Raw genomic sequence first — 27284 nt, 5'->3', positions numbered from 1 at the left:
TCTGAAACCTCGCTTCACTCCCCCGTGCCGCTCCCTCCCACTTGGAGCACAGAGAGAGATAGAGAGGGAGACGACCACCGAGAAGGTAGAAGGCGAAGGCAAATAGTACTGTAGTACACGTTGCCTTCTTTTTTTGTGTGTGTGTGGTTTCGTTTTCACACGCGGGGCCGCGAACACACACGCACACGCGGACACGGCGAAAATTTGTTTGCCACACACACCACTACCACCACCACCACCACCACCACCATGCATCACCACCACCACCACCACCACCACAGGGAAATCAGGTACTCATAAATGGACGTATGGCTAACAAATCTCACAAGCAGATGATGAAAATTTTTGTGTCCTCCTCCTCTCACTCTGTAGCTGTGTCACTGGATTTTTCCCCGCTTTTTTTTTCCACCCAGAAAAAAAAAAAGCAGGTAGAAGCGGAGAGAGAAGACAGTCGAGCGCGCACGCGCACACACGACAACACGAAAAGCGATAAGCCGTGGGTCGTCCTCTTCATCTACTCCAGGAAATAGAGAGAGAACAAAAAGGAAAGAGAAAAGAAAGAAGAAGAAGGAAAAAGAACAGTATCGTCGTAAGCATCACTACAATGAACACCGGTACGCGAAAATGGCGCTAATCCGTCCACCGGCCCGGTTGTCCATTCTTGTTATATGTCTGTGTGTTTGTTCTCGTTGCGCCGCACACACATGCGCACTCGCTCACACACACGCACGCGCACAAACGCGCGCCACCCACACACAGCCTCGGGGGGGGGGGGTCTTGACGGTGCAGCTGCGTTGTCTCTCTCCACTGTCGTGTCTTGTTTCCGGACGTCGCCAGCGGTGGCACTTGCGTCCCTCGCTGTCGCTGCTGCTTTGGGGGACGTCGCCGATGACGACGCGACGTTGACGCGCTTAGAGCAGTCGCATGCGTGACGACGAGCGATCACACTTTTTTATTTTTATTATTTTTACGATCTTTCTTTCTTTTCTTTTTTTTTTCTTGCTCGTCATTTCGGACGTCGCTGGGGGGGTTTCAAGCGAGACCGTGGACACGCCCTGGCAAATTTCATTTCACAATGTGTCGACGCCGCGTGCGGCACACTCACTCGCGTTGTGATGATAACTCGACGTCCTCTCTCTTTATTAGATATACTTTTTTTTTTCAAAGGCGTCTGTGACCGGTGTACCCACAGCGACCGCATCTTTCTTGTTCCCGACTTGATTTCGCGTTTGTTTTGGCTTCAGTCTTTAGTGGGGACGAGCTGTGTAGGGGAAATGTATGCGAAGGCTATGCCCAAGTTTGCTGTGACCTCAAAATCATGACGATAATAATACTACATCTAATAATAACAATAATGAACGCAGCCTTAATTGTCCTTTCCCGCTTGAGGAGTGCCCGGCGGTTTGTCGGCAAACGGTGCTGGTTAATGCCACTATTTCAGCAGTGCTGGATGATAGAGTGACAAGCATTTTTGTCTTGCGGCACGCGAGTGCCGTAGGAAAGGACACCGGGTTTGAATGGAATGCAGTATGTTATTATTGATGATGCAATCGACGCACGCTAAACTTAAGCCCTCTCACCATCCTCCAATCCTCAGAACGTGTCAACCACACTAGATTCGACGCGTCTCGCTTCGTCGGAGATCATTCACGCTTGTGCACGACACTTCAATTCCTCGTAGTTGGACGCGGGAGTTTGCATTTACGAATAGTCGGGCGTTATTTATTCATCTGTCGAAAGCGACTGGCTGAATCAGGCGTTCTCTGATTGAGAAGGGAGTATGCTCATTTTCAGTTGCTTGCGTTAAGACAGAACGTCTAGCCGCCCTCTCCTTCCGTCTATTTCTCCTCTCCTCCTGCTCAATTTAGAACGGGAACAAGCATTTGGTTTTATTTTTATCAGCCCCTGCTTCTTTGAGCAGAGAAAGTGAGCAAGCTAAGTGATTCTCATTATTGCCCTAAAATTTTTGCCATCTCGTCTATTAATGACGCGTTTCATCGCAAAATTAAAATGTACGCATGGTCTAGAAATAGTAGTATGTGGCGAAGCGGCTTGCAGCAATATATATATATATATATATATATATATATATATATATATATATATATATATATATATATATATATATATATATATATATATATGTATATATAATTCGTTGTTCTCGCTTGTCACCTCAGCATTCGTGGTATATGTTTTATGCGAATAACGACCATGGGACACACACGCAAAATAATGTGCGCGCGTGCCCCGGTATATTTGAGCCCAAATGCTCACAAACGCTTCATCTCCACGGCGTTCGAGAAACACGGTTGCACCACTACTACGCATGCGCATGGCAAAGACAGGACGCACGTATAACGCAAACCTTAAAGGATTACTGACGTATATTTTAGAAATTGCTGAGGATCTACCACACCACTTCTCTCTCGACCGAGCAATTGTTTGAGGGTTGGGAAACACAATAAATTTTATTTTAATAATTTCGAAACGGCTGGACCTGGCCTAATCGACTTTATATCGTTTCGTCATGACAAAGACAGAAATTTACTGATGCCGTTCAGTTATAGGGCTAAGTACGATGAGCTTGCTCATAAATAAATAAATAAATAAATAAATAAATAAATAAATAAATAAATAAGCGCGAGTGCTGCGCGTTCACGCGGTACAGCAAAAAAATATGTGGAGCCCAAATCCACGCGCCAGCTGTGCGGTTGGCTCTGAGTGACAGCAACGAATCTCGAAGGATGTGCTTTTTGCACACCACATGCGCCAGAAGAGATTGCGGAGCTCGAAATACGTCTTAGTCGCCACGTTCTAGACACCCCATTTTGCATCATGACTTCGGGACACATTCCTCTCCTGGATAACTAAACTGAAACCGGTTCACAGAGACAAGTATTATAGCAAATTATTTAGAATGCTTTGACGCTTGGTAATATTTTTTTCCCGCGTTATCGAAAGCATGAGTCTGCATAACGCAAAACAAAGAACGAAAAGAGGGAAATGTAGGAAATGTTATGTTAGTACTGATTCATTCCTCGAAACAGGAATTGCGCCAGCAAACGTGACCGGGGTTAAGGTTTACGATCAAATCAATAAAGGCATGGTCGCGAAGATCTACGTAGAAGTTCTTGCAGCGGCTGGCGAAGGCACTATAGTCCGAGGATGAAACCCTATCTGGCATTAATTGCGGCTCACATAACCTCACGTATCAAGGCTCTCTTTATGGATGTCTAAATTAACTGTGCCTGACTGGGAAAGTGCCTGCATGTCAGAATATTCAGCTGAGCTAGTTGGTTCATAGCTAAGACGAGTTTGAACAGGTGAACTGAAAAAATAAATGAAGGACAGATTTAGACAGACAAACAGCGATGTCCTAGCCTTTTTATCTTCCTCTTTAGTTTCCTTTTTCTTCTTTCAGTCCAACTGTTCAAACTCGTCTTTGCCCACATGTGCCGTAGTATATTGGTTACGTGCGCGACGCTGCAGATAAGCTTCTTCTTCTCCCTCTCTCTTTTTTTTTCTCTGTGCGTTTTCTTGTGTATAGGCACCCGGCGTCTAGAATGTGATCCTGCCGATTACAACAAAAGAAAGTGCAGAAAATAAAAGAACCTTTTCTTTTAACACACTACTCTTTCTCTTGATTGACCTTTACGGCTCTTCCTCAGCAATCGGATATTCTAAATGAGTGTGTGCCACATATTTCATTGTCGTTTCTTTACGAGAGCGAAAGAAAGGGGGGGGGGAAGGAGGGAAACACACGGAGGTACGTAATGCTGGACAGATTGAAACGATAAACGAATTGATAAACCAATAACGCGAATTAAGGCAATAATCGTTAATTTCGCCAAGACGATTTGGCAGATACGCCGTGAAGTGACAGAGTTTTGCGGTTCTTTTTAGGCTCGAGGCCACAGCAAGCTGCACTGGAAAGCGACCGCAAGTCACCGGCGTCAAATGGAGATAAATGCACAGTCGTGGCTGGAAGGGAAGCCGGTGGGTACAGCTCGTTCACACCAACGTAGAAAGGACTCTTTTCGACCACCCGAACTCCAGCGCATACAGCGCAAAACGCGCGCGGTGCGGCAACTGCGCGAGCTTCGTTCCTTTGCTTTCCTTCGCAGTGGTGCTCTTCGGGCCGATACCGAGCAAGTCTCGAGCGTGATGCGGACTGCTGCTGCTGCTGCTGCTGCTCGGCGCTGCCGGCGAGGCGCGCTCGCACAATCGTTCCCTCTGCGCTCGCTTTTGTGAAGGCGGTTCGCAGCCCAACGTCGGGAGGCCCCGTTTATAGGGAGGGGGGTCGCAGTCGCTTCCTGCGCGCCGAACTGGGTTTACTGTCGTGGAGCGGGATTTGCTTGATAATAGAAGCATCCACTTGCCTTCCTTTACCTCCTTCGCTCTCCCCCTTATCTCCCTACTTCTCCCCACTTTTTTTTTTACTTTACCCGCTCCACGAGTAAGCACGTGGCCGTTCGCCGACTATGCGATCGAGTCATTCCCTCTCTCGATTTTATTGTTCCTCATTTTCCCTTTTTTTTCTCTTTCTGCTCCAATTCGCCTGCCTCCCTTTGTGCGCGCCGTCTCGGGCCCATGCGGCGCCGCACAATCGCCTCCCCCCCTCCTTCCCTTGATTTCGTCTCGCTCAGCCGGCATTGCCCACCTCCCCCCTACCACCCGCTTCCTCCCCTTAGCGTCCACCGGCTCTTCTTTTTTTCCAATGGCAACGCAACGCTGAGGCCTAGCAAGCTAGTTCCCTCCGTTCTCTGTAGAGCAGACAGGCGCCTTTGCCGCCTCGGGGAAAAGAGGTTTGTGGGAGCAGGGAGGCGCTGCCTTTGGCCGGGGCCACCACGGCGAGCGCGCTGACGTTAACGCCACGGTGACCAATAGCGACGGACAGTGACAAATGGCCGGCACCCCCAGCGCTCGTGGAGCGGCCAGCAGCGCGGTCAGTCAGTCGGAGCCGACGCAGTCGCGCGGCAGAAGGAAAAAAAAAAAAATGGGACCGGCAATAGGCGAGAAGTCCGTTCGTCGGAAGAAGCTTCGTTTTCGGCCCGCACTCGCCCACCCGTTACCGCTTCCATGCATGGTCACTTTCTTTCGTTTGCGCCGCGGTGCAGTGACAGTTATTGTGACACGTCCGAGAAAACGCTTGCCCCTCTGGCAGCCTCCGCCTGGTTGCGCGCAGTGCTCTAAATCTTGGCGGTTTATTCGTCTGCGTGTGTGTGTGTGTGTGTGTGTAGTGAGGGGGGGGGGAGGGGTCTCCTCTCGCTCCCGAGTCTCGCACCTGCGGCTGCTATAATAAGGGAAGAGACGCGCCACTGTCTGTCTGTCTGTCTGTCTGTCTGTCTATCTGTCGTGTTTTGGTTCCTGCAAGGGCATCACCTTGCATTCGTGTTTGAAGGACGGCGCGAAGATCTGCACAGGACGAAAGAAAAACACGGAATGACCAGACAAAGTGCTGTCCGGTCGTTCTGTTTTTTTTTTGTCCTGTGTAGGTTTTCGCGCTACGATTCAAACACGAATCTCTACCAACTTGTTCGATTTATTATTCCCCCTGCTCTTCTATTCATGGCTGCGTTGCATGACGATACCACTTCATGCCTGACTCTCGTACAATGTAGGCAATATTGGTACCGGATTTGCAGACCGTGCTGGAGATGTTTAGTACGCCGATATGTTAATTTTGCTGAAATGTTCAAGTTGCGCGACTCTTACGCTGCTCTGCGCGGACTCGTTTTTCTAACGCATCTTTCCAAGTTATCCACCTTTTCTTTCTTAATTTCTTTCTTACTTCATTCGAGGCTGCCGAATTCATGTGCTAGCGTGTCGTTATACCGTGCTTTCATTTATCTGCGTCATGATACGAGGCTTGAGGTAGATTTGTCGGCCGTGCGTCTTGAAGAAGCGAAACCGCCTCCTTGCCAGTCATTGCTGTACCCGCCACGGTGGCTTAGCGGCTATGGTGTTGTGCTGTTAAGCACGGTGTCGCGGGGTCAAATCCCGGCCGCATTTCGGTAGGGGCAAAGTTCAAAAACACCCGCGTTCTGTGCATTGGGGCACGTTAAATATCCTCTGGTGGTCAAAATTAATTTTGCCTCATAATCAAATAGTGTTTTTGGCAGGTAAAAGCCCAGAATTCAGCTATTCCTGTTACGGAAATCAGCCTTGCTTATGCATCACCCAGAAACGCATAGCGCAAGCAGACGCTTTCCATTGGTCTCTGTCAAAGCAAACTGAGCGCTCCTAAAGCCTTAATGTAATCCTCGGCGTTAGCGCTTCAAGCTGAGATCAAGACGCTTGAGCGCCGCAGGTTTACGTTCCAGTCCTTTCCGTCTTTGTAAAGTTTGCTTCTCCACGTTGCGTCACTGTCAAGTTCATTGCGCGTTTGGCAATAATTAACGTGATACTGAAAGCTGACCGTGTGCAGCTATCAATTTAAATCCGGACTTAGTGCCGTAGCGAGAATGGCCTGTACGTTTTCTATGTCGTAAAACAGGCATGCCATGCACGTGTTCCTGGGGATTGGCTGCGCCGTTCGCATGAAGGCATACGGGAAATCTTGCTCACTCGGCTCTGCGCATACGAGCTATATTGAAATTCGAAGTGGGGCAAAACGTCGACATCGTAAACCAGTAATGAATAACATAAATATATGCCGCATTGTCTCTTAACAAGCGGAGTTAAGCCGGAGTATCTCACTCAACAGCCCCGCTTCGAAGCGTTGAAAATACGAGTAAGTGCGAAAACTGTAAATGTAGACCCATATCAGACTGAAGTGTCTTTTCCGCGCACCACACTCCTAACCAATAATGGTTCGGTTGGCTCGGATGGTAACACAATGGCCAAAAACAATGATTGCGTTTCTAACGTGTTATAACGCTGTTAAGGTTGGTTGTTTCTGGCTCGCTGGAATCGGAACCTCACTGCATCCATTTTTTCTCGTCATATATAGTGTAGAAACACCACGAGAACCAAGGGTTACATTTACTGCACTATAAGCGGATATTCACTGTACGCAATGCTACTATGCGGAAGTTTGACTGCACCTTCTTCTGCAGCGGGTCGGTTAGGTGGGACGCCTCGGTGCCAGGGTACCCGAAGTTCAAATAGTCCTTACCAGGACACCCGTTGGGAGACGGCCAGTGTTTGCAGCTTCACCGTTCTGTTCATAACTGCTTGGCAATGGCCGAGCGCGTTCGTACTCGTCTTTCCCGCTGTCAAGATTGGCTTCAATCAGCTTTTACACAGCGATTTTGCACACGAATGGTCTTTTGAATTCGAATGTAGGTTACGATGGCACGGCTATATATCCTTTGACGACCTACACTCGTCGCGTACCTTGCGCTGCGAATGGAAATTGTGATCACTGTAGGGACAAAGCAAACGTGCCTTGCGGCCATGTGTGGTCGCACAAGTACCGTCGTGTGCGTAGAGTAGAGAATCAGCTAGGAGTGAGGGAGTGTGCCACAAGGCGGCGTCGCGCTAGCAGCTGGCCGAGGCTTCGCTTTGTGTGTGCGCGCGTGCGTATGTGTGTCCAACTGCGCCGTCACGTATGTGTGTCGGCTGTGCAGCGCAATGCAAAAACGAAAAAAAGGAAAAACGAAGCAACAATGGCAAGAGTTGACCTAGCTTTGGAATTCGTCGGTGTTTTCTGCTGCTATAGCCTGCTCCCGTCTTTGCGCACACGTATGTATACATATACACCATATACATGTACATATACATATATATATATCGTATAAGCTGTCTCTCTCGCTCTCCCGATAACCGGGAGGTCGGTGGGGGGATGGGAAACACAAGAGTCTTGAGCCCTTAAGCGGAGGCGGCGCTGCCGTCTCGCGCACGTGCAAAGTGTTTCTTTTTTTTTTTCTTCCTCTTCCAGCTGTGTTGTAGTGGCGGGCTCTCTGTCTCTGTACACTACGATCAGCGTCTCCTTTCCGCACTGTGTGTTCTTTTTTTTTTCTGGCGATGTTGCTCTCTCTTTGTTGGCGTCGTACGGTGGCTGAGTGGAGGCACACGGGTTGTCTTCGTCGTCTTCTGTTTTGATGCGGCGGCAGCGTCGGCACTGCTACTTCTCCCCGCGGGTCTCCGGCACAATATTTTCTTTCTCTCTCTCCCTCTCTCTCTTTCTCCCATTTTCGTTTTTTTTTTTTCACGGCGGTGTGGTTGCGCGGCGCGCTTTTATGTTGTTGGCGTCGTCGCGAAGGAAGCACTGGGATTGGCCCACCTCGATACCTAGACGACGAAGAACTAGTCGAAGAAACGAAATGTTCCACGAAGGGGGTGGTATCCTCCGTCGTTGTAGCAGAAGCCTTCTTCTTCTTCAACTTCTTCTCATTTCTGTTTTTTTTCTTTCTCTTCCCTGCTTGGTGTGTGCTGTTTACGTCGACGTGTTCTTGGTTTTGTGCGTGTAGTGTTAAATGCCTCCGTTTGTCTGTGTGTGGGAGTGCTGTGCCTTCAAAAGACTGGATTATTCGGCCTCTTGCCGCACATTATCCTGTTTTATTTCTATGCTGCGCCTTAGTGCCAGACGCCAGAGAACCCTGTCGAGGAGTCAACAATATCTATAGCTGGGCTCGCTTGGGTACATTCTTTTCTTTTTCTTTATTTCTCTTATTTTCATCCGCATGATACCGCTTAAAAGCACGCAGCTCTTCTGGGCACTTGTAGTACTCAGATGGGACAGCAAGCTTAACTTGAGTAAACTACCAGGCGGAAATATTTCGCTTGCCTCGCGAAACCTTGCTTAGACATATAGGGTAGTGCTTGCCAATTACTTTCAACGACTCTTCTTTCGTTGCCCACTTTTGAGTTCGCTTTGCGATACCATTGCCTGGTGCAACAACAACAGGTGAATTCTTCGGCGATAGCCGCAAGCAAGTTTGGGCACGCTTGTATACTTGTTAACTGCTCCTTTTTTTATTATTTAGATGTAGAAACAAACAATCCGAACGGATGTCATATGCGTTTCTCTAGCTTTAGGGACACGAATTGCAACAAGAACGACAGTTACCACTGAATGTTTGGTATGCCTCGGAGCATCGAAAGTTCGTGGCAGCGAATGCATAGCCACTTACGAGTAGTCTGTATGGGTGCACTGAAAATTTGACTGCGTTTGCATTTATTAGACGGCCAGGGAGATTCCGCTATCGGGCCGGAGTACACCATATTTGCACATCTGCAGCCAAGGTAGCTCCGGTTGAAGTTGGGAAAAGAAGAGAATTACAAAGTGAAGTTTCATTATCACGCGAATACGGCTTTTTCGCCAACTCCTAGTCTCTGGAAGAGGCAATCGGAGCACCAAAGTATCAGGGCACACGGTCGTGAGGCAGCAGATTCGACGACTGGAGCTCGCCTTCTCGTCTCGGACGAGCGTGAGTTGCTAATACGTGTCCCCATCGCGCCAGAGGGCCGATTGTCTAACACTGTCTCACTGTAGAACACTCAGAGAGGGGACGAGGTTCTCTTTGCGTCTGGCTTCTAGAGTTCTTTTTTTTTTCTCCCTCGCATACGCGTGTCGGTGAGTGTGCGAGTGTGCGCGCGCGAGTGTGTGTGTGTGTGTGCGTGTTGCGCTTGAGATTGCGTGCCGGAAACCCGGAGAGGCTGCCGCGCACCGCTTCCGTGGTGGGGGGATGGCGGTGTGCCGTGGTGGCGGACTCGTTGTTGCTGTTGCTCGGTGAATGGGGACGTCGTCCACCGTGGGCGAGCCACCACTTTCCACCGCCGCTGCCGCGGCTGCCCTCGAGGGAATCCGGAGGCGGCGCTGGGGCTGGGCTGCGCTGCGCCGGTCTTTCTTGTGCTTGCGCGCGAAGACCCTGCATCGAGAGACGGGGAAGAAGAAAAGCACTTGTAACAGCTTTGAAGGGAACAGTGATAAATACGCGGCAAGCGAGCGGCAAATACACACGCATAGAGCGCTGTGTTTGTGTGTGTATGTTTCGTTCAAAGAAAGTATTACAAACAAGCTCGTATTCAGAATTTCGTTTGCGATAGGCTAATTTCACGCCAAATTTCAGTGCTTCAGTGCTGGCACAAATTGTGCTAGTCGTAGTACGCCTTACCCCGGGCTGAAGGTGTTTGCCCCAAGGCAAGACGGCTTAGCCCTTGAGATCATCATCATCATCATCATCATCATGTCTACGCCCACTGCAGGGCAAAGGCCTCTCCCTTACTTCTCCAACTACCCAGGTCATGTACTACTTGTGGCCATGTTGTCCCTGCAAACTTCAAAATCTCATCCGCCCACCCTAACTTTCTGCCGCCCCCTGCTACGCTTCCTTTCCCTTGGAATCCAGTCCGTAACCCTTAATGACAATCGGTTATCTTCCCTACTCATTACATGTCCTGCCCATGCCCATTTCTTTTTCTTGATTTCGACTAAGATGTCATTAACTCGCGTTTGTTCCCTCACCCAATCCGCTCTTTTCTTATCCCTTAACGTTACACCTATCATTCTTCTTTCTATAGCTCGTTGCGTCGTCCTCAATTTAAGTAGAACCCTTTTCGTAAGCCTCCAAGTCTCCGCCCCGTAGGTGAGTACTGGTAAGACACAGCTGTTATACACTTTTCTCTTGAGGGATAATGGCCACCTGCTGTTCATGATCTGAGAATGCCTGCCAAACTAACCCCACCTCATTCTTATTCTTCTGATTATTTGTCTCATGATCCGGATCCGCGGTCACTAACTGCCCTAAGTACATGTATTCCCTTACCACTTCCAGTGCCTCACTGCCTATCGTAAACTGCTGTTCTCTTCCGAGTCTGCTAAACGTTACTCTAGCTTTCTGCAGATTAATTTTTAGACCCACCCTTCTGCTTTGCCTGTCCAGGTCAGTGAGCATGCATTGCAATTAGTCCCCTGAGTTACTAAGCAAGGCGATATCATCAGCGAATCGCAAGTTACTAAGGTATTCTCCATTAACACTTATCCCCAATTCTTCCTAATCCAGGTCTCTGAATACCTCCTGTAAACATGCTGTGAATAGCATTGGAGAGATCGTATCTCCCAGCCTGACGCCGTTCCTTATTGGGATTTTATTGGTTTCTTTATGGAGTACTACGGTGGCTGTGGAGCCGCTATAGATATCTTTCACTATTTTTACATACGGCTCGTCTACACCCTGATTCTGTAATGCCTGCATGACTGCTGAGGTTTAGACTGAATCAAACGCTTTCTCGTAATCAATGAAAGCTAGATATAACGGTTGGTTATATTCCGCACATTTCTCTGTCACCTGATTGACAGTGTAATAATAATAATATTTGGGGTTTTACGTGCCAAAACCACTTTCTGATTATGAGGCACGCCGTAGTGGAGGACTCCGGAAATTTTGACCACCTGGGGTTCTTTAACGTGCACCTAAATCTAAGCACACGGGTGTTTTCGCATTTCGCCCCCATCGAAATGCGGCCGCCGTGGCCGGGATTCGATCCCGCGACCTCGTGCTCAGCAGCCCAACACCATAGCCACTGAGCAACCACGACGGGTTGATTGACAGTGTGAATATGGTCTATTGCTGAGTAGCCTTTACGAAATCTTGCCTGGTCCTTTGGTTGACGGAAGTCTAAGGTGTCCGTGATTCTATTTGTGATTACCTTAGTAAGTACTTTGTAGGCAACGGAGAGTAAGCTGATCGGTCTATAATTTTTCAACTCTTTGGCGTCCCCTTTCTTATGGATTGAGATTATGGAAAATTCACCGTGGCATTGTCCTCGGTTTTCTGCTCAACGTTTCCTCGAATCCAAGAACAACGGGGAAGCTGCGATAACTGTATACGCTGTCATCATGGCGCCGACAATAGGCAACTGCACAAGTGCTCTGAACGTGGCGAAATCAACCCATTTGGCGGCGTTATCGCGCACGTAATTCGAGGCGTGACTTGCAGACAGAGAGGAAGTGAAGAGCAACATTGCAGCAGAGGCCAGGTTGCGCCGTTCTAGGTCATTCTCGCGCACGACTTCCCGGAGTGTGGTGATTCGAAATGACGCATACAGTGTCGCCTTGTTGAAGTTCGCCACGTTTTGCGCTTTGAGTGGATCAAATCTGGTGACACAGACGACGAATTTGACAGTATGTGCCAGAATTTGAGTGTCTCGAATACGGCACATTCGTTTTGACTGTCAGCGCGCCACGCCGTTCCAAGACGCGTGTTGCGTATCGTCTCCTTCTCTAGCAAGAAAGCGTGAAGGTTTCGTGGCCGAAAACTTCGGAACAGTGAAAGTCAGCTAAACAACACAGGACGACTGCATTTTAGTCAGCTTTGTGATCCTCATGGATGCTGCAAGAACTCGCGCGCGGGTCACATTTTTTTTTTCAAGACACGGCGTGAGCTTAAGGATAAATAGCAAATCCTGGCTAGCTTGTGTAATTGCACTATGTAATTACAGCTGCACGAAACTAGGACACGCTTGGAGATAAGCACAAGGGACTGAACGCTGACCTAACGCTGAACGTTCGTCCTGTCTCACTCTGTGCCTTTGCGTATCGCCGATTTGCGGCTATTGCTATTCAAAATGTAATGTATGCATCTTGGTGGCGACACGTCAGGCATCGAGATCCTTAGCTGATACTGCTTCGTACCTTACTGGACCGAACTTGTACACACATCAATGAAAACCATCTGTATACTGCAGTCCCGGGAGTATGTGGCACTTATTCACATTGCATTCACGCGTCATCCACGCGCTGCCTCTCGCGATCTCCCGGTTATAGCGAGGCAGTCGCGCCACTACCGCCCCGTTTGCGATGTGCCGCACGAGACAGATTGTCCGCGCCAGCCAGTAGATAACTTTAGTTTAGGAGACGCAAGCGGCTTGCGTCCCCTAAACTAAAACTCTCTAGTATATCGCGAAATGAAAACACGTATGGCGCTGCGCTCAAATTTCGCGTTAGGGAGTATCGTAGTCGTTGGTGAAGTTTTTTTAGCTCTGCCATCTTTGCAGTCGACGCGAACTTCCGATTTGATCTCGAAAGTACACGCTGATTCTAGCTGGCTCACAGCGCCACCTTTTAAGACTTTATTCTAATAATGCATGACTTTGTGCTTTTGATTAAGCATGCCTGATAATGTGCGATGTAATTATGTACAAAAACTTGCTCATGTTTCCCATACTAGAATGCAAACATTCTTTTATATTATCGACGAAAAAGGCACTCACTATTCGAGAACCAATCCCCTATTCTGTTCGCTTCCGGCTCTAATCGATTCGTACTCGATTCGGTCTCAAAAATTACTATTCGAACACACCTACTTTGTATAAATCGCCTTGCAGACACTTGTTTTGCTGATGGCGTGGTCGTATTATGACAGTTTGTTTCGCGCGTACAATTAAAGCGCGTCAGATGCAGGCGTCTTACACTCACACTCGTAGGCTCGTCGACTGCGCTTCGCCAATAAGCGCGGCATGGGCTGTTGCTTGGTAAGGAGGCAGGAACCCGACGTGTATGAATTCTATCGTTCCACCGACGAAAATGTGCCCCTTCTGGTTTCAACAGCCGGATTAACATATAATAAGTTCCTCTGTAGTATGATCTTCCCAGATGCCTTCGTGTCGGCGTGACACGAGCTGTCTACATAATAGTGAACCTCGTTAAAAAAGATGCGATACTTGAAGGAGAAAACAGGGGGAACAGCTAAAATTTCGCTGTGTTGGTGTGTAGTTCACCATTATGAATTAGGCGCCAAGGAAAACACGGTAAGTAGAGGAATGTAAGTGTTCTGCACTCGCACTCTCCACTGAGAGTCTAAGGAGGCACATTTTTGGAAAAGCACGTGAACAGCGTTACCATACATCTTATATATACTTTGCCGAACCTTAGGCTGCACTGAGGTTCGGCATTACGCCATTTTCTACCGTGCTTCCGTGCTTCTGCTATTACATAGGCCGGTCTAGCGACATTTGTGTTTACGGAGAGAGACATTGAAACTCCTCAAGTCTTCTGTAGGGCATAGACCAAGTTAGACTCTGGTTTTGCAATAAAATTTAGCATGATACATGGTGTTGAAGGTCGGGCCATCTCGTAAAGCTGTCCCATAATGTCATCGTAAGGCATACGACGGCTCCAGAATAACTTTTTCGGACAACGTACGTGATACATCAGAAGCTGGAAGATGTTCATTACTGACCTAATGACGACAATATTACTAGACGAAAACTGCAAAACACCCCAAGGACACTTTGTGAACCTTCCGAGCTGATGCTTCCATGATGTCAGCCCTGTATGCTGTCACATCCTTGCCGATACTGGCGTAATTTACGTTCACACCCTTCGCTTTTGCCAAAGCAGAGCAATGAAGGACTCTGGCCGAAGCAAGATGTCGCTGCGGGCTTCTTTCTGATACGAGCAATCTTATGCTTATTTAAGGCTGTGGAAGTTCGGCTCAATCTGAAGGACGCTGACTTAACTAAACGGACGGTTCATGTTAAGCCTCTTCCTTTTCTTTTTCGCATGGTTTCGGCGGGAACCCAACCAAGCACTTGCACATTGTTCGGCATATGCGAACATTCGGTTTAACCGGATTCGTCTTAAGAGAAGTCTGCTACAAGAATTAGTTAAAAAAAAACTTCATTTCACAGCTAAAAAACTTCGTTTCTCAGCTCGCCCCTTTTCTTTCGCTGTTCACTGATGCGGAGCCGTGGCTATCATTTGGCTCAAGTAAGTTATCGCGGCCGTATTGTCGCCACACGAAGCTCAGTCGGCCAATAGCTTGACGAAGGACAAACACCGCGAGGACCTAAGCGGGACGACACAGGCACCCGCACCTCGTGTTCCGGAGAGGGCCCTCCCTTGTAGCAGCGGTGGCAGCCGCCGACGCCTCGTCTGTGTTGGTGGCGGCGCGCATCTCACCGGCACGGCGGCCGGCGTCCTACGCGAGGAGGGTCGGCGGCTGCGACGGTTGGATGGCGGCGGCGGCGGTGGCGTCGTCGCCGCTCTGGCAGTCGTCGTCTGCTGGCACGGAGGAGGAAGAGGAGGAAGGCGGCAGCCGGTGCTATGAGCAGAGTGTTCTGTGCCGGCCGCGGGTCCGGCCCGCCGCCCACCACACTGTCACCACCGTCACCACCGCGGTCACCGAGAGCGCACAGCTCGGTCGCTGCGTCCGCCCCCCACCACTGGCCCCACCAACACCACCAACACCGTCGGCGGCGGCTACCGACCCCGTGGGGCCGGCGGCCACCGTCGTGGTCGAGACCGAAGAAGAGTCCAAGGCTGTGGCGAAATGGTCGCCGTAACCGTCCGGGCTGCACGGCCGGTCGTCCATGAACGACACGTTCACGTGGCACGGCTCGTAGCAGTCCCCCGGCGGCCCGTACGACGAGTTGCTGATTGACGGTAGGTCCGGGATGTTGGGGTCTGCGCAGGGAGGAAAAAGGGGGGAGCATTTATCAAAGACGTCCCGCACAAGACAGCGCCATTGCACTAAATGACAAGGCATGATTCGTATCATTATAATCATCATCATGCTCATCAGCATCAAAACCAGCAGCACATAGAATAAAATCAACTGATAATATGAAAACCAGCTGGTCTATGAAAACCAGATGGTCCCATTAACCGAAGGTCTGCGGGCGCTAGTATCTGGATCATTATAAATTTCTATAGGATGTCTACACTAGGCGTTCCTTTCGTGTAGGATATATCATCGAATAGTGCCTGTTGAAATCGAATCCACAGAATGCAATTTTTTTTATTGGCATCTGTTAGAAGCTGTTGCCTGAGATGGAAGGTTCGATGATGTCGGTATTATGGCACGGCCCTGCGGACTGCACGCGGGTGTTCGCTCCTTATTGCGCGCCTCTTCCCTTTCCACCGGCAGTGGAACAGGCGGTCACTTAGCTATCGCTACACCGCGGAAGGGCCAGAGGTCAGTTTTTATCGAACCTCTGTTGGCAGGAATTGAGCTCTCGCTTCTCATTTCCAGCACGGTGCGGCCACAAGAGAGAGCGTACATAGAGGATACCTCTTCGGACCCACCTCTCGTCTGACGGCTCCTTTTGGTAATAGCTCGGACTCTGTCTACGGCCGGTGTTTTCCACCTACGGTGAGGGCGTGTCTCACTTCGCTCCTTCCCGATCACTAAGCTGAAAAGCGGTGCCTAGTGCTCGTAATGTGGTCATAATGCAGTGACCCTAGCCACACCGTGTAGTACTCATTGAAGTCTCACGCGGACATTGCTCTATGTTCTCGCGAACCGGCCCTTCGGCCACTGCGAGTGTACGCAGCATGACCAAGGGGAGCATTCATTTGTGATGGCTTACGCCAGAGCGCCTCAGCCCTGCAGCGACGTGCTGGCGGTGGTTCCTAATTTATATGCATGCGCCTTTTGTGCGTGGGTCATCACGTGCAGCGCGGTAAATGCGCCTGCGCAGTGTCGTCTGTCGTGGGAAGTTTGGGTGCAGTTCAGCTTCTTTTTCGTCAAATTGGACACTATACTGTGTTTCCTGCGGCGCGCCAACACTCACACAGCGATAGCTTACGTGGCCAAACGGAAGTCCGAACTCGCAGTGGTCGGTTATCCTGCGAATGGTGTAGTGATCACAATTGCTGAAGTGTCAATAAGTTCTACTTTCAAATGATTAAATTCCAAGAGGAGACAGAGACTAAAGGATGTGTGCCTGACATGAGGCCCACGATTGAAGCGGTTTTAAAAGAGCAAGCCGCTGCGGAGATAGCTGACCGTCTGCCACACATCCGCGCTCCGATTCCGAAACTGGCGCCCAAGAGAGCGTCACACACGCCGCCTGCGTGATGCTTGAAGCTGTTGTGACGTGAAGCAGCTCACTGTGATTGCCTACAGTGCCGAGAAGTCCAATCCGTAGTCGCCAACTTGTACTGAGGGGGATGGTCGGTCGTCCACAGACGCACGTTTGTGTGTGCTGCATTTATGCGTTTCTGCACACTTGTGCGTGTGATGCGCACACGGTGTGTGGAGCGCGGCTCCGAAAAAACCGTCATCAAGAGATAGTCATACGAGGGTGTCGTAAAGGCGCACAGAAGCCCGCGCAAAAGAAAACGCCAGCGTAGATTCTGCACACAGGCACACGGACGGAAGAGCGTGGGCGGAAAGCGTAAGGACATGTTCAGAAGTTGCAAGTGGCGACAGGACTGGCTCGTCATAAATTACAATGTGCCTACAGCCCAGCTACGTAAGGAGACACAATTAATCCATTAGAAACTGTTCCTAAAGTTCTACGGCGTGCTCGCGAAGTTATTACCGCTGTCAGTTACTTTATACGCTCCGGTTCATGTACGAGCACACAAGCGCAGTAAACTGTGGCGCTTTCCGAAAACGCGAGCCCGTTTTAGTTTCTTCAAGCTAACCGCTTTAACGGGGCGAAGTCAGGCGCGTTAAATATAACGAGCCAGGGGGGAAGCTCCGTTCGGAGCCTGATATAACCACCGTCTTCAACGCTAGCCTCCAAAGACACTGAATAGAAGGCACATCGCGCGAGCTGAACGCGGAGGAGCTGTGCATGAAAACCCCTTTTTTCCAGTGACTCGAGACTTGATCAGGAGAGATCGAGGACCGGGGCTCGCTGTTATATAGCGTTGCAGCCGGCCGCCTCGTCCTGTGTACCCTGCAGTCTTTACCTTTGCCCGAGCTGTGATTAATGGAGAGACGGGACGCAGCAAAAGAAGATGAGGAGAGGGGGTCCGCGGCTCTGCGGAGGGCGAGCGGCCGGAAAGAAAAGAAGACGACGGCGAAGAGGTTGCCTCGCTCCACTAGCTCTATCGCGCGCGCACGCGCGCCAGTCGCTGCTTCACCCCCCCCCCCCCCCTTCTATATACACGGTGTATTTATATCGCCGCTGCACCGGCAGAAGAGGAGCGATCTATATACACAGTACGCGCGCGCGCGCCCTCCCCGCGAACACACGCACGGACACACGTAGGGAAGAAAGCAAGAGCAACCGCCCACCCACACACACAAAAAAGTAGAAGCAGGCACAACGGGCAGCGACGAGAAAGCGAAGAAGAAGCAAAAAATACGAAGAGAAAAAGATGGATAAAGAGAAGATGCCAGACGAAGAAGAGATCGCTCCGTAGCGGTGGTGGTGGTATTGGTGCCGCGGACGAGGCGGGCGGCGGTCAGGGGGGAAAGAGGTATAAAGCACAGAGGTTGTCGAAACAACCTAGCGGATCAACGAGTCTCCTCTTCCTCGTCTTCCCCACCTTTACTCGTGCCTTTCTCCTTCCGTCGCTTACCGCACCAAAGGGATCGCCGCCGGCCGCGACGGCAAACCAATGCCACGTCGAGGAACAGCGCTGCACCTCCGACGAGAGCAGAGCTGAGGGGGGTATCGTGTCGTTCTTTCGCTTCGCCTTCGTCTGGCCGTGTGTGCGTCAGTGTGTGTGTGTGTGTGCGCGCGCGCGCGTGCTGAGACTACGCCTGCTTCTCTCCTTTATTTTCCGCGGGCTTCTGTGTGCGTTTACTGGGCTCTCTCATATGACTCTCTCCTTCGCCCGCGCTTTCGTTCTCTCCTTACTTTCTTGTGTGTGTTTGTTTCATTCATTCGTACGCGGACGTATAGTACGAACGTGCGCGAGGAGAGTGTTGGCGGTGGCCTGATTAGATCGGTACGGTTGCCCAGCGGCTCTGTGGGGTGTTTCGCTGAGGAGCACGGTTACGGGGCTTCAAGCATCAGTTCCACCACCGCGCTTTTCCGACGGAATTCGTCTTCTTTTTTTTCAGCTCTCGATTGCTTATTTTGACGCGATTCTACTTTCTGCACCTGAAATGCTTGCACGAAAATCATTACCACTTGTAAAATGGAGTTTTCTAGCGTGTGAATGCTTAAACCTTAAAAGAAGAAAGAAAAAGAAATGGTGGTTAGACCATACACAATCGACTTTCCCTTCGGACGAAGCAATTGTGGCCTTCCTCAGAGCCATAGACTTTTCACTCCAGATGTACAGAGACGATTTAAATAGGAAAAAGAAAAGCTGATAAGATTGCTTGTTATGAGTAACTACGTCGGACTGCGACGAGCGAACGCCCAATAGCTGGTTTCGAAGCATGGCGGGTTCAGAAACGTACATTTTAGAGCCTGTATTCAGCCCCTGTCGTACATTCAGGCGAAACTGGAAACAAAAGGTTTGATTTCTTACGAAGCGGACCCTCAACTCAAATACAAACCGGATGCAGAAATGTCGAAAAGTGCCGTGACACTCATTTATCGACTGCGCCTTGGGACAGCATACACCAAACATTTTCTATATCGCATAAAACGGGCTTCTTCACCGGCTTGCGACTGTGGCAACGACGATGAGTATGTTCGCCATCTACTCCTCGAATGCCCAATATACGCGACACAGAGGCGACAGCTAGAGCAAGAGCTACACTCCAATGATCCTCGCCGACCTTTCTCACTCACAATATTGGTGGGCTCATGACCACCGAAAATAGCACAACGAAGAGCATTGAACTCACTCGAACATGTTTACGAAGACACGGGCACCATTGACAAGTATTAGATAACGCACTGAATAGAGCCCACTGCCTATGTGCTCGCCACAGTTTACATCAAGGCCGCTTGTGAGTGCTTGTGACTTTGTATACGAACTCGTTGTGGTGCGACTTGCCTTCGCGTTTTGTATTTCTATATGTTCGCGGGTATTAAGGACTGTGTGCTAAGGATTTCTGGCACTAGGACGTGGTTCCTTTTCATTTTCTTACTGCACATATTTTTTTCATATTGTTGTTTCTGCTATGCTAAAGGAGTAGCCGTCACCATTACTGGACCGCATCTCTTTCTTTTCATTTCTATATATATATATATATATCTATATATATATATATATATATATATATATATATATATATATATATATATATATATAATTGTTGAGATGGAAATGAGCGTTAGATTTTTAGGGAAAAAGAAAACAAAAAAGTGCAGGTGGACGCTTCCATACTTTTTCTTTCACCGAATGAACGAGGACCACAGGCTTACCTGAAAACCTGAACCCATGCCTGTTCCCCGTTTTCCTCATTTTTCATGATGACCTCGTTTCCCTCCCCCCCCCCCAAATGTGTCTCTCTCTTCCTTTTCTTTTTTTCTTCAGAAGTCGCATAGTCATAATGCCAGCTCTGTCCCAGTTCTCTGTTTACTCTCTTTGTGCGACTATATATATATATATATATATATATATATATATATATATATATATATATATATATATATATATATATATATTGTCTTCATTCCTTTCTCCGCGCGCTCGCACGTTCTTTTCCCATGCGTGCGCGGTAATTTATATCTCTTGCATGGCCACACGCGTGCTTCTTTATCGAAGCCCTGGAATTCTCGGAAATGAGTTGAGCTCAAAGCTAGGGCTTTGCTATCGGGCAGTGATTTCCTTCGTCGAACCACGCTGCACGTATCAATCAATCAATCAATCAATCAATCAATCAATCAATCAATCAATCAATCAATCAATCAATCAATCAATCAATCAATCAATCAATCAATCAATCAATCAATCAATCAATCACGAGCTTTGAAGAAAGCGCGCGAAATGTGAAAAAAAAAGGAAAAGACGTCACTACACGCCTGCGCGTATGGATAGCAGTGCTCTCAATCGCGTATCAAAAGAACGAAGCCCACACACCTGTTGGAAGCCGACCAGCGTGTTTTTTGATCCGTTTTTGGCGGTCGCCTATCACTTATCATTCAGGACTGCAGCTGATTTTGATCTTCACGACGACGTTGTGCGCAGGACGCTGTGGCTGATGGCTTTTTTTTCTTTCGCAATTGGCATGCAGGCTTCCTTCTTTCTAAACCCGATTGAGAGCACGGCAATCCAGAGGCGCAAGCGCGCAATGACTTTACTTTTTTTTTCGTATTTTGCGGTCTTTTTATTCTTTAGAACAAGGAGTAAGAACCACGTAAAATTTCCCGTCGCGGAATCGACTCTAAGTTATTTCTGAGCACGCTCTGAAGCTTTTCAAATGTTACTTATGCCCTCAAACGAATATTTAAAACTTCTGCCTAATAAACCTAAGTAATTAGCTTGCTAATCACACTGCAAAAATAGTCTGCGTAACTAAAGAAGGCTACGAAAATATGTCGTTGGTCCCATTCGTTTTACTGTGCATCAATTTATTTATGAAGTTTGATTCTAGTTACGCGAAACGTCGATTATAAGGGGATCCGGCTATATTGTTCGCGGCTCGAAGCACGCAATTTTTCTTGCAATATGTTTAATGGCACAATTAGTCGAGATTGCTCAATTAATTTCGCAAGTCCCGAAGCTAAGAAAAGACATCCAACCAGAAGGTTGTAAAACGCTCTGGCAAGCGCCCTGAGTCAGTAGCTAGTCACTTCCGGTCTATTGCGCAATAACCTTTTGCCGCGTTAAAAAGAAAGACAGCAAAGTATAAAAAGACCCGCTTGACCAGACGTTTGCGCGCTGCGATCGCAGTGCTCTAACGCTTCTCGCGCAAGAATGAACAATAATTTTAACCTATAGTGCGCTGCTGCTGATCAAGTGACAGTGTTACAGTGACGTTACATATGTTACACTTGTATAAACCCATTCCTCTGCTATTTGATGCTGCCGCAGCAATGTCTGGCTGCATGCTTTGTTGTCAACGTGAAACTTACGTCACTAAGACAAAGCTGAGCGAAAATGCCTGTATACCTTGAAAATTTTGCAATGAACGCTTCGTGTGAGTTGCTTCTGTGGATGCTATATGACTTCGATTCCCATGGTAATTAATTTAATTATGGGGTTTTACGCGCCAAAACCACTTTCTGATTATGAGGCATGCCGTAGGGGAGGACTCCGGAAATTTCGACCACCTGGGGTTCTTTAACGTGCACCTAAATCTAAGTACACGGGTGTTTTCGCATTTCGCCCCCATCGAAATGCGGCCGCCGTGGCCGGGATTAGATGCCGCGACCTCGTGCTCAGCAGCCTAATGATTCCCATGGTCTTCGGCTTCGCGTTCGGGCCACCATGCTCACTTCAGTAGTTTTATACCTTACATTGCTTGAAGCAGCTGGCACACCAGCTACATAATACACTTCAGCGCTGGAGGTTTAGTCGTTTGCAGTTGTCAACACTGCATACAGCTGAACCAAACTGAACTTTGGTTATCGGTGATACCTTGAACATATATTTTGCGTGTGTCCCGCGTACGCGCAAGAACGACAGCAACTTGTCTCTTCCATAGCAAACATCCATGAGAGACCGCTATCGGACGAGTTTCTTTTAGGTCCTTGGCCTAATGCAACCAGCGCAGCCCTGGTCACAAGAGCCGCTGTAGCTTTTCTCCAAGCCACTGGGCTGGACGCACGCCTTTAGAGATACCACAACTCTGTGAATTTGTATATATGCATCTCTTCCTTATACCATCATCATTCATCAGCCCTTTCCCTCCCCGTCCCTTTTCCCCAGAGTAGAGTAGCAGGCCAGAGCAAGTTATAGCTCAGGCCGACCTCTCTGCCTTTCTGTAAATAAATTTCTCTCTCTCTTTAAGTGACTGGCTCTGATAAAGTAAACATTGACAATGCTAACGCGAGCTCTCGCATTAGTAGAACGGCCTCTAGGTTAGCATCGATTGGCTTCCGCCACATCGGCGTCGTCTGTGTGCGACAGTGCCGCTTTGAAGTCGCGTTTAAAGCCTAAGAAGCAAAAAGAACGCGGGAGCGCAGCTAGTTTTGTGTGATTTTGTTGTCTAATTGGATTTTTAAAAATGAGTACATGTATACGTTGAAAACAGGAAGCTTGTTCGTAGCTTTTTACCTCAATGCTGTTGCGAAAGGCAGAATAACGATTGAAGAAAATTTTCACAGAAGTCCAGAGATACTGCGAATGTTTCGTAGGCTGGGCACTTTGATTCTTCGTAGGCTGGCAAACTAATGAATTCGCTAACTGTGATTCAAAAATATCCTATCCAACTGATCTATCTCCTAACAGTGACGACGTATGGCGAACATGGATCAATGTAACCGGAAATGTCCGAAGTCATTCTGTCTATGTGTGACAGCGTCGCCGATTACGCTGCAGCATCGCACGAAAAGAACTGCGCAGAAACCATTGACGATGATTGTCACTGTAAACGAATAGCCGAACGCTTACAGAAAGTTTCCAGGCGTATATATTTAGAACACTGAACCATCAGAAAACTTGGCGTTAACCGGCGCGTCAGAAGCGGAAGTAGAAGTGCCTGTACAAATAAGCCAATTTGTCGCATGAATGTTGCCTCCAGAAGCGCGAGGGCCGGCGTGGAAGGCGGCTGTCATCCTTCTCTCCCGCAGCCGCCGCATAGGGAGAGGGCGGAGGAAGTATAGAGGAGTGCTGTCTATCCCGGGCGCTCGACCTCGTCACGTAAGCGGTCAGATGCCCTCCACAGCTCTCCGAAACCGCACGTGCGTCTTGGAGAGAAATAAGAGTTAAAGTGCGCCCCAACTTGAGTGCGCGAGAACAGGCGGCCCTTGCATCGATGGCGAAAGTCCGACCACCGTCAACAACCGACCATAAAAAAAAAAAAAAAAAAAAAAGGCGGAGGAGCCTTCTCTTTAGAATTCTAGGTCTAAGCAAACTCAAACTCTTAAGGAGAGGGCTACGCAAAGAACGCTGACAGACTGAAGCGAGCCCCCCCTCCGATTTGTACTACACAGTCTTCAACGGTTCCACTGGTATCTACCCTGGATTTAACTCAATATATATATACATATATCCAAACATTCGCTTCGGTGTTTCTACTCCCCTGCCGGCGACAATTTATTGAAACCAAATATACGAAAATACCTTCCGGTGATGGTCTTTATAGATGTTACCGAATTTTACGATAATTCGCGTGCACCAGTGCACCCTCCTCTACGCTTTAGAGGTCCCTTGTAACCTCCAGAGTTTCTTGCAATTTCATTTAATTGCAGACATGTGGATCTTAACAGATACACTAAAAAAATACTAACAAGCGTCTACAACGATGTACTCTCAATACACAAACTTTAAACCTGCTGCGTCAATCTTACTGCCTGTGCGAAGTCTCTGAAAGCCACCCGTGAACAAACACTGAAGATCGGACAGACGGATTAACGACGCGCTCATGAAGTTGTCATATTGCGAAGTAACACGGAAAAGTGAAACACAGCAACAGATTGAAACTGATGGTACTCCATGCTCGGGCAGTATGCGCGCGCCGTTCATTTCATCCTCCTTGGCGTTTGTAAGGTGCTAGACAAAATACTATCTTACATACAGGATCAAACGCACTACAAGAGTGACCAGTCAGGCGCAAGCCACTTCGCTCAGAGTGTTAAGTGGTCTAGTTCAAGTTCGGTCAGTCGGGCTAAATTACCGGTGTTCACCGCTGAGCAAATCATTGGCCGCATCACTGCGGCACGGCACTCTAGGCCTAAAAGCGTCGAGGCCTCCCGAGGTCTTCTGATTGCGACGACACTTGGGCACACACGCCTGCGCGCGCACACACACACACACACACACACACACACACACACACACACACACACACACACACACACACACACACACACACACACACACACACACACACACACACACACACACACACACACACACACACACACACACACACACACACACACTTGCCAGAGAACTTGGAGGAAGGCCGGCGTGGGCAATCGTCACCAGGTCGGCGGCAGCGCGGCAGCGACGAACAACGCCAAGGCAAACAAGAGAGCCTCGTCCGGCGATCCCGACAATCTTTCGCGTCGCCGCCCAGGCGACGTCGAGACCGCGCCGAGCAGACAGGGCGAAAGGGAATCGTGGAAATGGGAGGGAAGCGAAAACAAGGTGGGACCCAGGGTAATAGCAGAGGAAATGGAGATCGCCGGAAGGACGCTCCGAGGTGTGTGTGTTTGATCGAGGCTATCGAGAAAACAAAGGACTGATCGAGGGTGTTGGCAGTGACAGCAGGGTCGGACATGTTCGCGAAAAAAAATATACACAAAGGAAACAAAGTGGGGAAAAAAAGAAAGAGGGAGAACGGTGGGACACCACGCTGAAGCACTTTCTCGTGCAGAAGCCGCCGTCGCATCGTAGGGCATTGTCGAGTTCTGTATTCTTTTTTCCTTTTTTTGTGCTTTCTATTGTGTCCTGAACTTCTGAGCCATTTCGTGTGCGCTAAGAAGAAAAGTGACCTGGTGACCTTTCTTAATTGTGTGGCTTTGCTTACTTCAAAACCGCTCAGGCTTTTATTGGAATATTTCTTTCTTTTAATTTTTTTGTAAAATGCCTTAGCTGAACCATAGAGCTTCGTACTAATATTTATTGAAGGCAGCCTGTTTCAGCGCAAAGTCTGCTTGGAAAAATGACTGACGTATACGAACGAAAATAGGTGGGCTGCGAAGTCATCAGGTACTTCTTTCGAAACAATGTTGGCTCGCAGTGGAGTAAAAATAACAAGGAACTGATTAGTAATCATTGCGCTCGCCTATTGGAAAGCGCCGGAGAAAAGGGAGCCCAACGTAATGTCAAAGATGCAGAAGCGGTATTCTGAATAGACGCCATCGAAAGGAAGTATGTTATGGAACCATCTAGACCAACAGAAAGTGAAATCACAATTGAAATGTTTTACGATAATTCAGAAAAGAGCAGTGCCTTACTGTTCTAATCAAGATCAGGGCGTCTGAATATGCAGAGCTACGGGAGAACATCTTCAGATCAAGATGATTTGTGATAGCGTGTAGAAATTGCTGGAAAATCCAAGCAGTGCGCCTTTTTCAACGCTTACTCGTTACATCGTAGCGCATTCAAGTGCAACGCATGATTTCTACGGCTGTTGAGTGACTGCCATTGCTACGCTTTCTATAGTAGTAATGTTAGTATCCAACTCTACTATTGTGTCCGAACTGTAGTTAACTCTCTCTGCTTTCCTTTTGACCTTCTCTCCGCTACAATGTACCTCGTATAACACGGGATGCCCTCCTTCTTATCTGATGCGCATTTCTTTTTTTTAACAAGCGTTCATAGCGAAAAGCGCACGCACGTCGCTAGAGGTCGCCGATGAAGCACACCACTGTCAAATATTGACAACGAAGGAAAAGGCCTTACATTATATAAGTAAGATGCAGCCAGCTAATTTAAGAAAGAAGAAGAACAACAAAGAAACCACACACACACACGCGCGCACACACACACACACACACACACACACACACACACACACACACACACACACACACACACACACACACACACACACACACACACACACACACACACACACACACACACACACACACACACATCGTTTAGTGCCTCGCTGAGCAATGTAAAAATTATAATTGAAAATTTTAAATGGTCCGCCCAACTGTTCCAAAAGGTTCCGTTTTCACGTTTGATAAAGAGATGAAAACAGAAAAAGTGAGAGGGAGAGTCGAGTTTCATTTTGCAGGCGGAGGTACGCTATGTGCGTTAAATGTTGCAAGGAAACCCGGCAGTGGGGGCACTAAAACAACTAAGCGACGTGCTAATGCAACGCGTAAGCATTAGGTGCTCAGCGGCCATTAGCAAGTGAAACGTTTATCGCTCCTTTTTTTTCTTCGTCTTGAGCTGCGAAGATAACACCAGAAATTGCATAAGGGAAGTGCGTAAAATTAGAAATGCAACGCTCTTGATATTGGTACGCATTTTGATTTCGTTCATTGAAGTAATTGAAACCACGGAAGCGTGCAGGTAGAGCGGGCGAAAACGAAAAAAAAGATGGAAACGTGAAAAGGTACCAGCACAAGAAGAGAAAAGTTCGAAGATGGGGCTAAGAGTCATCACGGCGGGTAGCAGGCAGCGTTTCAAGTGTTTGAAGTATATATAAATAAAGTGTTTCAGGACAGTGGAGTCTACATAATAGCCACTTCTCTTTTTAAGAAGGTATTATTAGCCGTGACAGACGTCAGTAAATACGCAATAATTACTGATCAACTAAGTATTATCTAAGGCATCCTATAGTTAACTTCTTGGTCATTAATTGCAATATGGCTCACGTTTAGACTGTAGAATCGCGGCCTGTAATCGCACGGGGAATGTATATTTAGTACATTTCCCGAGACTAGCATCAGTTTCGAGATGAGCTTCACCAATTTTTTTTCTCAGTGTTCTCTGGTGTTTCACTATGTTTCATCCCGCATTGCGCCAAGGAGATTACTTAGGAAAGTATAAACGCAAAGGACAATGCATTTCTCCGCAAGGTTGGAAGGAACCATCTTCAGTACCGCAAATGCAACATGTAAAATAAGGTGCTTTACAAGACATTATTTGCTAATCAGAATATTTACCTAATCAGTGATTA

At 48.3% G+C, this 27284-nt stretch overlaps 1 protein-coding gene across 1 annotated transcript in view; it reads right to left on the bottom strand.

The window, feature by feature from the left end:
* Positions 1-14877: 14877 nt before the first annotated feature.
* LOC142572751 (uncharacterized) overlaps positions 14878-27284 on the bottom strand; it is a 218094-nt gene continuing 205687 nt past the window's right edge. The window contains exon 3 of the mRNA XM_075682075.1: positions 14878-15355. Coding sequence (XP_075538190.1) covers positions 14994-15355 — 362 coding nt within the window. The 3' untranslated portion in view covers positions 14878-14993. The remainder of the gene's footprint in view (positions 15356-27284) is intronic.

The sequence above is a fragment of the Dermacentor variabilis genome, chromosome 2 (genome assembly GCF_050947875.1).
Source record: "Dermacentor variabilis isolate Ectoservices chromosome 2, ASM5094787v1, whole genome shotgun sequence".
NCBI lineage: Eukaryota > Metazoa > Arthropoda > Arachnida > Ixodida > Ixodidae > Dermacentor > Dermacentor variabilis.
The sequence above is the reverse complement of the archived record's forward strand: the minus strand, read 5'-3'. Positions and strand labels throughout refer to the sequence as shown.